This window comes from Pogoniulus pusillus, chromosome 6 (genome assembly GCF_015220805.1).
Source record: "Pogoniulus pusillus isolate bPogPus1 chromosome 6, bPogPus1.pri, whole genome shotgun sequence".
NCBI classification, from domain to species: Eukaryota; Metazoa; Chordata; class Aves; order Piciformes; family Lybiidae; genus Pogoniulus; species Pogoniulus pusillus.
The window spans coordinates 22119705-22133046 of record NC_087269.1 but is presented as its reverse complement, the minus strand read 5'-3'; the positions used below and the strand labels follow the sequence as shown (position 1 = coordinate 22133046).

General features: G+C 44.1%; 1 protein-coding gene across 1 annotated transcript in view; it reads right to left on the bottom strand.

Moving 5' to 3' along the window:
* Positions 1-6029: 6029 nt before the first annotated feature.
* TLL2 (tolloid like 2) overlaps positions 6030-13342 on the bottom strand; it is a 98556-nt gene continuing 91243 nt past the window's right edge. Inside the window, exons 15-21 of the mRNA XM_064144858.1 lie at positions 12908-13068; positions 11970-12150; positions 10676-10801; positions 9729-9856; positions 8727-8940; positions 7451-7701; positions 6030-6289 (exon numbers count right to left, since the gene is read on the bottom strand). Of these exons, the coding sequence (XP_064000928.1) occupies positions 6155-6289; positions 7451-7701; positions 8727-8940; positions 9729-9856; positions 10676-10801; positions 11970-12150; positions 12908-13068 (1196 nt within the window). The 3' untranslated portion in view covers positions 6030-6154. The remainder of the gene's footprint in view (positions 6290-7450; positions 7702-8726; positions 8941-9728; positions 9857-10675; positions 10802-11969; positions 12151-12907; positions 13069-13342) is intronic.

Genomic DNA, 13342 nt, shown 5'->3' with positions numbered 1-13342 from the left:
CTCTTGAATTGAGGGGCCCAGAACTGGACACAGTACTCAAGGTGTGGCCTGACCAGTGCCGAGTACAGGGGAAGAATAACCTCCCTTGTCCTTCTGGCCACACTGTTCCTGAAGCAGGCCAGGATGCCATTGGCTCTCTTGGCCACCTGGGCACACTGCTGGCTCATCTTCAGCCTACTATCTATCAGTACCCCCAGGTCCCTTTCCTCCTGGCTGCTTTCCAGCCACTCAGTCCCCCTTCCTGACTGAGAAAGGGAGAGATCCAGAACAGTCTCTGCTAGATGTGTTGTCTGTCATCTGGGATATAGAGGTTGCCATCCAGGAGGAATGTAGAAAGAAGCCTGGAGACAGTTGAAATCTGCTTTTAAGCTTTTCTGCTAGTGCAATAGTGGGTCCAATGCCTGTAAAGATCCAGTGCTAGTGGCAGTGTTGGGAATGGTACTATGGAGAAGCTTAGCTTCAGCAATGGACAAGCAGCACAGAAGCCTCTCTTTGCCTATAATTGAGGGCTAAGTAAGTATACACATATGTAGCAAGCAGCTGTTTTAAGACACTTCGATTCAGTGTTATTTCCCATCTAGTCTCAGAAACGTGACACTTAAACTAGAGCGGAAGAGCAAAGCTGCTGAAGTCTCTCTTGGAACTGAAAATTCTGTTACACTGGAACATGATAGGAAAAGGCTGAAAGAGTTTTGCTTTGTATCTGCAAAAAGACAGTAGAGAGGGAACGGCAGGAAGTTCTGCTGTCCTGCACTGAGGAGGGCCTGGGTACTTCAGAACAAGGTCAGTCCAGTGAAACCTGCCACTAGAAGTTTGAAAGGGAGCAGAGGGGAGATGAAAAAATGCAGTCAACACACACTCAGCTATCAGACCCTCTGGACTTACTTCTATTTACCACAGATGATTCAACTTCTTACCATCAATTCTCCAGCATATGGATAATACTCCCTTTCCTTTAGCCGTTCTCACACTTGTTCAAAGTGTGATTGCTCATGGGCAGAGACCATCTCGCTTTCTGTGCCTACACAGCTCCAGGGATTAAGACCTGGACAGCTTATGGGTACATGTCATTCACTGCATAAGGCTAGAGAAAGGAAATAAGGAGAAAGGGTACCAACACATGGAAGTGAAAGAAGATCAACAGAGGGTAGAAGGACTAAAGCCACTAATCTATTATTTGTTGGTATGTGTTTAACAAGTAACTTTGTGCTGCATTCTTCTAGCTCTGTTGCTCATTCAAAATCCTTTTTAGAGGAAGATTTCAGTGAATGCTAATGGAATTAATTCACAATTTCATTTCAGAAGAGAATGCTGCTCTAGTCTCAGAGCCACCTAGCCACTGGGAATAAGGAAGTTTCACTCACAGCCACTTTAAACTGGCCACTTCTAAACAGATTGTGTGCATCTCAGCCAGTCCCATCTCCTAGGACAGGAAATCTCCAAAAGAAGGCCCCACTGCATGATTCACAGCACAAGCCTCCTCTTTGCTCTGGCTGCCCTAAGATCAGGAAATACCTACAGAACAGGAAACCTGAGGTGGATGCTAAAATCTAAGCAGGTGTTTGAAAGCATTGGTTCCATGGTAAGGAAATGCAGAGCTAACAAAGGGACCAGCTTGATTGATCTGGTTGGGGAGGAGAATGGGAGGGCTAAATATTCCCAGGGAACTTTTCATCCAAGTGGTCCAGTGGTTTCACCTCTGCTGCACTCTGACCTCCCTCTACTTCCATTCAAACAAGACCCAGCCCTCTCAACAGGATGACTCCCACTCACCATTTTGCTCTTCTCCCCAAGAAATTCCTGCATGAACAGCAGAGTTAGTGCTTCTTTCAGGATCGGTTTCTCTCTCTGCTAAAAACCTGCAAACCTGCAAAAGAGGAAGAGACAATGGCATTCCTCTTGGGATGATTCAGACAACCCGGCTGGGCCTCAACATATCTGAGCCAGATCACCGCCAGGGGCAGTGTCTGGCATGTGCCTGGCAAACTGGGCTTATGGCAAATAAAACTACTTTGAGAGCATGATATATACCACAAATTAACCTAGGAGAATCCTGCTTTTGCTTTCTAAGGCTCACATCTTGTCTGGAAATACCCATACAAAGTAAATGATTTCTGCCAGCTTCATGCAGAGACCAGTAAGCCTGTCTGGTCTGAGGTGTTGCTCTTTGTCTGAATTGTGTTGTAGCACTTGGTATTTGTGTTTTCAAGGATGAAGTATCTCTTGGCAGGCAATGGATATATCCTGCAGCTTCTCAGATGTGGCGACTGGACAGTCCTTCTGTGTTTTCTGGAAAATTAAGCCCTGTTTCTAGATATAAGCAGAGAAAGTGAGAACTGACCATGTCACACAGTACTGGTGGCAGGCAGTCAGTGTGGAAGGAGACACTAAGGGAACATGGGATTTAAACATCAGGGTAAAAAATATGCCTGCAAATGATATTTATATGTACAACAAACATCTCATGCATGCAGTAAGAACCTATCTCACTGCAACTGCAAATGTGTTTCTCTAACAGGTATGACTCCAGTTCACGTTCCACTTTCTATTTGGCCTCCTTTTTCTCCACCAGCTTCCCTTGGGCTGCATAATTTCTAGTATTCCAACATTTATTTGGACTGCAACTGCCTGTGTGATTGAAGGCTTCTGGCTCTTGTTTTGGAAATTACGTGCACCTGATGATTTGACTGTCAGCCTTCAGGTTCTTTCTAGGGTTATACCATGCCTAGATATTTTAGTACAGGAGGCTACATGGTGACACTTATTCCTTCCTTCATTCCCATTGCTGATTTGCCTTTGGAAACAGCTGGGAAGAAATTCAGTCACCACGAAGGTTTCCTGCATACAGCAGGAAGTATTCTGTGTAGTGTGACATGACATGCCTGAACTGAGTATGTGTCGAGGGAAGAACAAAGATATGATCCTTAGCAATCGAAACAGACATCAAACAGTAGACAAAAAGAAGAAAAGTCTTTTAGGTGCTGCCTAAGGACTGAACATGTTGCTGCCACAGTAAGAGTGTGGACCTTAACTCTGCAGTAGGGAGCACCTGGTTTGTGCTCATCCTGCTATGCTTTGCACAGGAGTTTCATGTCCCAGGGCCATTGGGACCTGTGGTTGAAAGCTATACTCCATAGTGTAGTAAATGAGCCTCTACTTTAGAAGTCTACTGACTACTTCCCAAATCCCTAATGTTTGTTGCTGCAGATTTGCATCTCAGCCCACTAAAGCACACGCGCACAACATGAAACAGTGATGCAGCCCTTTGGCTGACCATCTTGTTCCTCTGCCTCACTTTGTTAACACTCATTTGATTGCAAAAGCCAAGCAAGAGAGTAAGTAAATCCCAGTGGGTATTAGCAGTAGACACAAACAACAGTTGGCAGAACAAGGAACGTATTAAGAAATTTGCTTCCTTTGAGGAACTGGTGAAAGCACGCATACAACAGAACGTGCAACTCAATCAACAGCCTTTAATGAATGCAGAGACTCGTTCTGGGCACAGGTACATTTGGAGTTTCCCCTTAACCCTGCTCTCCTCCCACTCTGAGAAGTTACCTTAGTTAGTGAAATGTAAAACCACAGAAAGACCAGAATACTTATCCACATCTTAAAGGGTATGACTTTTTTTTTTCTTAAGAAACTTCCACACATTTAGAATTATTGACTGTTAAGTGCAGTCAGTACAGCAGAAATATTCTACACAATCATTGGTTGAAATGCACAGTACAACAGTTGTGAGCACACTGTCACAAGAGACACCTGCATGAACGATAACAAGCGTAGTAGATCCATCAAACCACATTGCAGGTATTTGCAATGAACCGGGCTGGGGAAGACAGCAAATTACCAAAACACAGAACAGGTATGTTAAAGTACATGGGAAGATCCTACAGTCACTTCTCTCCAGAGCCATCACTCCCATCAGAGGACCAGGAAGCCCAAACCATTGCTTGCCATCTGAAACTTTCCTTCTGTTTAACAGGGACTGGTGTTATACTTTTATTCCCAGACTACAGTCACTGTGATTTTGCTTGAACAGGAGCAAAGAAGAGAAGGACAAACACAGACCCCATCTAGCACAGCTCACTTCCCCAGACCTGTGTGGTCAAACAGCTTGAGATCAGAGATCTTGCCTGCATAAAGGCCACAAAACTTAAAAAGATGAACAAAACAGAGCTAAAAATCCAAACCAGAAACAACATGGTCTTACGCAGCCTGCAATAAAGCTATAGACAATAGCACAGTTTTGTTCACATGACACTTATTAAGGCTTTAACTATTGGTTTTCTACATGCACATTTTATATACATATAATCTTGTATGTGTATAAATTACTTAACTTTTCTTGTTCAAAGCAAGAAAATATTTTCATGCATTTGCTTCTCCTAGTATTCACAATACTTGGACCATATTCTGTTCAAGGACTTCTGGAGAGGGCTGGGTCTATTTATTTACCCATATGTAAGTGCCTTCATCTCCAGGAATGTCATTTGTGCCTGACAGTGGTGCTGGCCCCACACTTCTCTATAGTCATACACCAGAGAGGAGGTGTCACCCTGGAGCCTGACAGTACACTACTCATGTAAACATAGTAATCCTTGGATTATAAATACTTTATTAAAGCTAACATACCTCAGCTTTTATCTCATAATTGCCCACGAGTGCCTTGATGAAACAACATTCTGAATAAAGGGTTTTTTTTCTTTCTATATCAACAGCTCAGTTATAGAGGTTTCCCCATGTGGCACTCCAAAAGCACAGTTTTCCCTACTTTTTCCCAAAGGCGTGCCAAGCTAACTGTTAATACAGCAAGTCCATGGCTCAGTTGCTTCCTGTACATAAATAACTGCAACACAGAGCATGTCTGAGCCCTACAACTCAAAGTGCTTAAGTCACGAGCTTCCTTCCCCACCTGCCATGAAATTAAGACACTGAGCCATGGGCTAGAGAGGAACAGGGAGGAAGCAGAAACCAGCAGACCTCTCCTATTCCTAGCCTCATGCCTGGAGCTTGCACATTTAAAAGGTTCCCAGAACTCCTCTGTAGCATGGCCTGTGTCCATTTGACTCAGAAACACTTTGATTACCTCTAGCTCAGTGTTTCCTTCAGTGAGATGTCTTGGGGAGAGCAGCTCTGCTGTGCAAAGGAAGGACTCACATGGAAATGACACTAAGGAAAGGAAGAAGTGTAAAGAAGGCTAAGAAAGCAAACATAGATGGAATGAGAAGGAGGGAGAGATTCCTTTTTTAAGATAAGGCCTGGAATGCTGCATCAGGTTTCTGAGCTCCCTTGCCTGGTAGTATAACTGGAGCATGCTCTCAGCTCTCCAGCTGTTAAGCTTTGCCACCAGTACATAGTCATGCCTTGCACCACACCACAGCACTTCCCTGTCAGCCATCACTTTTCCACTGGACACTGTGCCAAAGTACTTCCATTCAACATATACCATGACAAGGACTGCAACTCAGGCACTGGGTTCTTCTTGGTCACGATAATCCAAGTAGCTAGCAGCCCTAAAGGGACAATTGTCCTTGTGCTTCTGCCTATATTTCAGTCCGCAATAACCAAGGTGATAAATAGATGGGACAGGAGGGACAGAGTCCCAGCCACCTTGTTATTCACTTAGTGCACTAAGTACTTTTGGCTGGCAGAGAGTAGTGGGTGGCTCCTAAGATCCTTCATGAAAATTCTACTGAGTGGCCATTCACATCACCTGCTCCAGAAAATGTGTTCAGACAGCTCGTGTACAGAGTGGTTAGGAAATGTCATCTAGAAACAAGAGATTCAAGAGGTGAAGGCTTTTCTCAGTTCAGTCTTCACTCTGAACCATGGCGAGCTGTGCAAAATACAATTCTTATGCCCCAGTACGTATTATTAAAAGACTATTTTTGGTCATGGGTATGTTAATAAGAAAGAATCATGCTAATAATTTCAGAGGCAAATGTTTGAGATTGGATTTATAGTTACAGCAAATACTATACACTGCTTCCGGCCAGGTGAACAGAGGCTGGCTAAAAAAAAAACAAACCAAAACAAACAACCCCCCCCAAACCCCAAACCAAAACTCAATAACAAAACCCAAACCAAAAACCGAAGATTACAGTCAAATGTCTTAATCTTCAGAAGGGAGTGTCTGTGAGGAGCAGTCAAACTACTTTCTCATGTGCAATGCATCCTGAAATTTGGTACTTATGTATTGGGCATGAAAGCCTTTCTTGTTGATGGTATCGTCTGTGTGGAATTGAATCATGATGGAATCTCCCGCAGAGTAGATTTCTTCTAGAGGCTGTAGAAAAGAAGACAGCACAGAGTTGTCAAGTCTGCAGGCTAAATAGCTGAACTGTGGAGCTAGAACTTATGTCAAGAAAAACAGACAGCAAGTCCTCAGTACCTCCTGCCCTGTTCTGACCTCCCTTATTCTCCCTTTATGTTTGGAGACTGATGCCACCCCACACTACTACCCAAATTTTCCCAGTTGTTTTTCTTAAGTCACATTCATATGACTCCCTGGATGTTCCTGTTCCATTCTTCTAAGTTTTCTTTAATTGGCCATAATCCTTTCAGGATATGAAACCTAAACTGGGCCTGTTTGGCAGCTGGGGCCCTCTCAGGGTACCTTAGCAGCAAAATAGCCACCTATTATACGTGTCAACTGTGGTTATCTTCCTCACTGCTGTTACCTGCTACAACCTTCCTGTGCTTCTCTGCAGCCCACACTTTCCCAGCCATACTACATTTGCCAGTGTGCAGGTAGGTAAATTACTGCCCTGCTGCTCTGAACTTCTTCACATGAAGTTGCTACATCTGTGTTTATTTTCCAGACCATTTCCTCAGTTTGCAACAATTGCTCCCAAACACCTGCACCTTACATGTCTCTCTTTAAATGCATTAAGAACCTTCTCCGTTGCTGAAGTCCTAGAGCAATTAAATACTGAACCTCTGGTTTTAAATGCCACACACTACTGTTCACACCAGCAGTGACTCTAACTGTGACGCTAACAGTCACACTAACTGTTATCACAGATAACAGTTTAGGAGACAACATGCCACCCTGAAGTAAACAGGCAGCTCTGCAAGTCCCTCCACCCTTCAACCTTGCCATTACATGGCTGCAATGTGACTTGGATTCAGGCATAAAGTGACTGAGGATGACACTGGCCTTTGGAAGCTATTTCTAACATCTGCACAACGTTTTTGGTGCTAGGCTGAGGCACAGCAGTGCCCTAGGCTAGCAAGGGCCAGCCACTCAGCAGGGTTTTCAGATGAACTCTGTACATCAGATGAAATGGCTGTCATCTCTAGCAACAGGAGAAGCAGTAAAACCTAGACATAGAAGGCATTTTCATCATCAGTAGGAAAGAGCTGCCCCTCTCTGAAAAGCATATGAGAGTATCCTTTCTTGCCACTTTCAGTTAGGCCTATGAAATCCGCCCCCCCCCCAGCTTACCCCTGAGCCACAGAAGCGTCCCAGACGGGGAGCAGTGCTGTCATAACCATCATAAATCTCCATGTAGTCATACCCACAGTCAGCCTCCTCCTCGATCTCAAATGTCTGGAATATCAGCTCCACCCCATAACCATCTTCAGCTACAATTACCCATTCACAGTTTGCTTGACCTGGGTAGTTGTTGTCCCCAAACTGAGCATGGGAATACAGGTCCTTAGTTCGTATTTCAGCCTTTAAGAGCCCACCACACTCTGGAGGAAAAAAAGAGAACAAAACAGTCTCATCAAAGGTCCTATAACAAAACAAAGATTCATCATCCAAATTTTGGGCTAGCTATAAGGAGAGAAGACCTCCAGCATGACATACACATAAAACGGGGGAGTTAATTAACCACTGCACCAAACTTCTGTAAATCACTGGAGTATTTTCCAGTCACCCACGAATCAATCCATTGACCAACACAGCACAGAGAAGTCTGGCCCTTTTGGTACAGAGCATGAAGGATAATCAGTTAAAACTGCCAGGATGGGATTTTTGCCACATTATGCTCTAGAAAAACATATTATTTTATAGAGTAGTTGTGAAAAGGAAAACTTAACATGTTCGTTGCACATGGTCTGCATCTGAAATTCTGACTTCAGGTATTTTACCACATTAAAAAGCACATTAAAAATCTAGAGACCAAGATAATAATTTTCTGCCCATGCATTGCACAAAGGTAGCCCCATGCTTGCACAAAACACGTGTGCTTTTGTGCAGACTTTCCCTGCAGCCGATTTGGAAGATGCCTCCTCAACAGTCTCTCATGCTCAGAGCATATTTCAGATGTTTACAGAAGCAGGTATTTGAAAAAAGTGAATCCTGGTACAACACACCCACCTCTGGGCTGCCAAAGAGAAATCCAGCTTGCTGTGTTGGTCCACAACAAATACGTGCTTCCACCATAACCAGTCCATTCCATGTGTGGGCCAACACATAGAACACATCACCTCATTTTATAAGGGTGGATGAGGAATAGAATGGATTGCTGTTCAACCAAACACCTTCCATTTAAACAGAAATGAGCAGGAATGTCTGACATCAAGAGACCTCTGAGCTGATAAAGAAGTCAGCATTTATGGTATAGTGCAAATAATGGTCTAGGAACAGGTTAGCACAATTTACAACTACTTAAAATTCAGGCTAACGGGAGAAAAGTGTGCCTCGTTTTTCCTGGTAAACAACACAGTGAGATTTGACAACATCACACTGGAGGACTGGCAATCAACCAGCTTACCTGTGCTGTGCTTTGCTTGGAAGCCCTTCCTTTGCACAGAAGCATCAGAGTAAAATCTGAGGAACATTCTGTTGGTAGAAGCCACTACAGGGTCTGGTTTCTTGCTGCCACAGAAACGACCAAGGACAGGTGACTTGCTGTTGGGCCCATCATAGATTTCCAAATGGTCATAGGCACATTCTTGGTGCTGTTCAATCTCAAACTCATTGAAGGTCTACAGTAAGAATAAGAGAATTAGGACAGACATTTATAAATCTGAATTGAGCAGAGGATGAAATGCCAAGTGAGAATTGGGTCACATTATATGTCTTTCCCACTAACTGGAACAGAATAGCAGTACCTTCAAACAAAAGTGATCTCTGCGTGGCAAAGCTCAACAGTACATATGAATATATTGCGTAACCTTAGTTTTGCTGCCTCACGTTGAATGCATGACAGTTTTCACCAGCAAGTCTTATATACTCATACTCTTGCCACTAACCACCCCTACCTAGTAGAGAGTGGGCAGTTCTTTAATCCTACTGCCACTGAGCACAGGGATCCAAGGCATTATTTCCCCCAGTGCATGGGCCATCTGCACAGCTCTGGACATGTCCTGCCATAAGCATAAGGCCACGCTGTAAAACAAGAACTGATGCTTCTCCCTTAGAGGGGCTGCGGATTGGCTTTGCCACCACCTTATGCAAAGATGGTCCTAACAGAGTGGGTTATGAGGAGGGGTAGGGCTGGGAGGGCACCTTACATCTTCTGTTAATAGAGAGAGCAATGCTCCACATCTTCTGGAGTCTCCTCCAAGCTGCCTCACCCCTACCTCATTTCCCTCTGAGACTTTCCATTCTTTTGCAGGCCAGGGACAGCCTTCTAAGATATCCTTCTTTAAGCATCCCACACAGGACCTACAAGGCTCAACCTCCCACTCACAGAGTGTCAGGGGAAAGTCACTGAAGTTCTTCACAATCCAGTCAGTTAGCCCCCTTGTGTCCCCACTGACTAGTTACTCACTACTTTCACTCGGTGACCAGGCGTTGCAGAGATGTCCCAGGTGCACTCTTTCCGGCTGGGGTACTTGTCAGGCCAGTTTGGACTGCTCATTGTTCCTTCTGCAGCACTGAGCCTGTGCTCACAACCAGCTTGGAAGAGAGATCATAAGATGGAGGCATCAAGGCAGGTCTCACATGAGAACCATGTAACATCCTACATGCTCCTCTCTGCCCACTGAGACCCTCAACAAGGCAGAAACAGGGAACAAGAATTTTCAGTATTACTGCACAGTTCCAGTAGGTTTGTCTAATACTTTTTTGGCCTAACTTGGCAAACTGGTGAAATGGACCACTCATAACAGACTCATTAACTTCACCCATCTCTTCACTCTCAAACATAATCTCTTATATTTTGGTTGCCCTGTTTCCTGTGACATGGTGCCCAACCTCTCCACCCTGTTGACTCTGGTGCTATCTCAGCCTTTACTTGTTTTGCTGACTTGGAAAGCTGAATCACCTCACGGAGAGATCAGGTAAGAACCACAGACCATACATAGGAAGGCCATGGCAGCACACATCAGGGATAGGGGCACAGGAAGCAAGGTAATTTTGGCAGCAGTAATTGGTTAGATCAGCCCATCTTCTATCTTCTTACTCAAACCAAATAATTAAATGAAGCAGCAGTGACTAATATAATGATGATGTCCCATAACTGCTCCTTTTGCCAGTCCAACTTTTCTCTCCACCCTGTTCACCCCCCATGGCACATAAAGGGTCAGATTTGCAAATGGATCCAGCTGAAAACAAGTCTTCTTCCTTTTTCTAGGTACTTTTTCATCCAGATGGGACTTTTTCAGTGCCCCAGTCCGGTACCTTGCATAAACATCCAACATCAGGCAGGACATACACCGTCTCAAGCTGTGTTTGAAGAACCTTGTCTTTCCTGCCGGCAGAGAGTGGAGACCTTACCTTCTTTACAATCATGACCATTTTCATGCAGCATGAAGCCATTTCTGCACTGGCATACGTAGCTCCCGAACGTGTTGATACATTCATGCTGGCAACCACCATTGTCTTTGGAGCATTCATCCTTGTCTGGTCAGGATCAAACCAACAAACATGGAGCTGGCAGTGAGAAACAGACTACTGCAGTAGTATGGGAGTTCCATACTCAGACTGCCAGATACCAATGCAAACCTCCAACCTTTGCTGCTGGATTAGTCCAGTCATCTTTTTAGCCTCAATACAATTCTCTTTCATTCCATAAAATGCATCACAAACACATTTAATTATACAAGGTAGGTTTGAATAGTGAAAGGTTCTTATTTAAAATATACCTATAGCAATGTCTCTTTCTTTCAGAATGGAGTCCAGGAAATGTATCACATAAGTTCAGCAGTCTGGGCAAAAAAAATTACCAGCTAGTCCTTATACTTTCAAGTTCCGAACTTCTGATAGGCCTCCATCTTGGAACAGTTCTGAATGAGAGCACAAGGTATGAGCTGCTCCCTGAAGCTGAAATATGCCCCAGTAGAAGTTCATTCCTGTGTGTCTGGGACTATGTATTCCTGAATCTCATTCTTCTGAGTGCACTATCTACTCTTCATGGTTTCCCACCAAACTTAGTTTACAAGCAGCTAATCTCTAATTATTCTTGGGCAAGTGCCCTCCTTGAACCTAATTAACCTCACTCCTAAACATTTCTAGTTGAAACATACACCACCTTGGCCCTTCCTTTTAGATTTAGTAAGCCAAACCCCTAGCCCTGATTCTGCTTTACAACTGTCTTAATCCAAGGCCATTTTGCCTGATCATCCTCTGTTATTCCCCAGTCTGTGCTGAAAACACAGCATGAAATTTGAGTTCCCACTTCGATATTCACCCACCAGAACTGCCTCCTAACAAGGCACATCATACCAAGAGCTATTGAGGGTTCAGAACAGAGGATAACAAACTTCCACTAGCATGTCCTGCTTTGGTGAGAAGAACTGCTGTACAGAAGACTTCTGGAAGTTTTCTAACTCTTCCCGTTTAAGAGGAAAAGGCTCTTCTTTAATGACTCCAGTGACAGAACTAACTTCTAGGATCAGGTTCCCCATTGCTTCCCACTGTGAAAGGGTTTGCTGATGCCACACCATGAAATAAGACCCTACACTGCACCATGTCAGGCTCTGCCTGATTTGACAGGAGATTGAAGGAAAGTCACCAAACCCAAAAGGTTCAGAGGAAACAGCTAAATGAGTGAAAGAATATGGCCACATACCAGAGAAGTAATGAACTTTAAAGCCTTTCTTGGAGACTGTGTTGTCTGATTTGAACTCCAGTCTCATGTTGTTGCTATATGATGTGATTACTTCAGGCTTCTCTGAACCACAGAATTTGCCATGAAGCTTGGAGTCAGAAGGCAACCCACTGCGGACCTCAACATAGTCATATTTACAGACCTGCCAAGAGAGAAAGAGATTTCTCAGCTCTGTAAACTTTAAACAGAGCATTTCAGTGTAAGGGGACAGAGGCTTGACTGAGAGGGAACAGAAAGAGCCTTATACTCAAAACACTCCCAACTTCCCCGGATTCTTCTCTGTCAGTGTTCTCATTCACTTTCCCTGCTGTCCTGGTCTTACAGCATGAGCATGTTTATCATATTTCCATTTGTTTTAGCTAAAATAATTACTTCCATCTTATCTAAGAACCTGTCACTGTTGAACAAACTTCAGCAGCCTGCCAAATGAAGAAAGAGCAACTGCTCCCATTTGCAACAGAGAAAGCAAGTCCTGAATGCTCTGTTTAAAATCCATCCTGCCCTGGGCAGAGAACAGTCTCTTTTACTGGTTTTTTTTGTACCCTTGAAGAACTCTATTTCATGGTTCACTTCCAATTAGTTTCTTGCAGCTCTGGTAAGGGGTGGGAAGAGGGGATGGGGCAGCCATTAGGTATGGAAAACACATACAATTACACAAAATTGGTAGAAACAAGTCCATTTGTAACAGAATAGCTTTAATCCTTCCACTCCATTGACAAAGCAGGTCCAGAATTCAAATAAAATAATCACTATTATTGGGTTAATATATTAAGGGCAGGGAAACAACAAGAAGCTCCACCAGCAGAGGGAGAATCTCCACTTCCTTGTACCCCAAGGATTTATCTGGCTCTGAGCTAGCCAATAGTCACACCTCTGAGATGCAGGGACTGGTTACGTACATCATTGCCTTCCAGCTCAAACACTTCGAACTGCAGAGAGATCCGGTACTGGGCTGGAGCTACCACCTGCCAGACGCAGTTTTTGTTAGTAGGATATTCCTTGGGCCATCCAGGGCTAGTAATGGTCCCATTGAGCTTGGTGATGAAGCCCCCACAGGCAGCTGGAGAGGCAATAAATGAACACAAGTTTTACTTGGTTCTGTACAGACACACAGATTGGGCCATGCTGCTAGCTAGGAAATTAATCAGATCTTGGTTGGTAGCACATTTCAAAACCCAGCTTCCAGAAAAGATTTTAAATGCGGGGGGCTGTGAAGACTACAGACATGTCACCTGCTGTAAATCACCAGTAAAACACACACAGCCAGGTTGTGGCCCTGAAAGCCACTGAAATAGTGTAAAATTTATCTCATTTTTAGTCTATAGCCTTGGGCT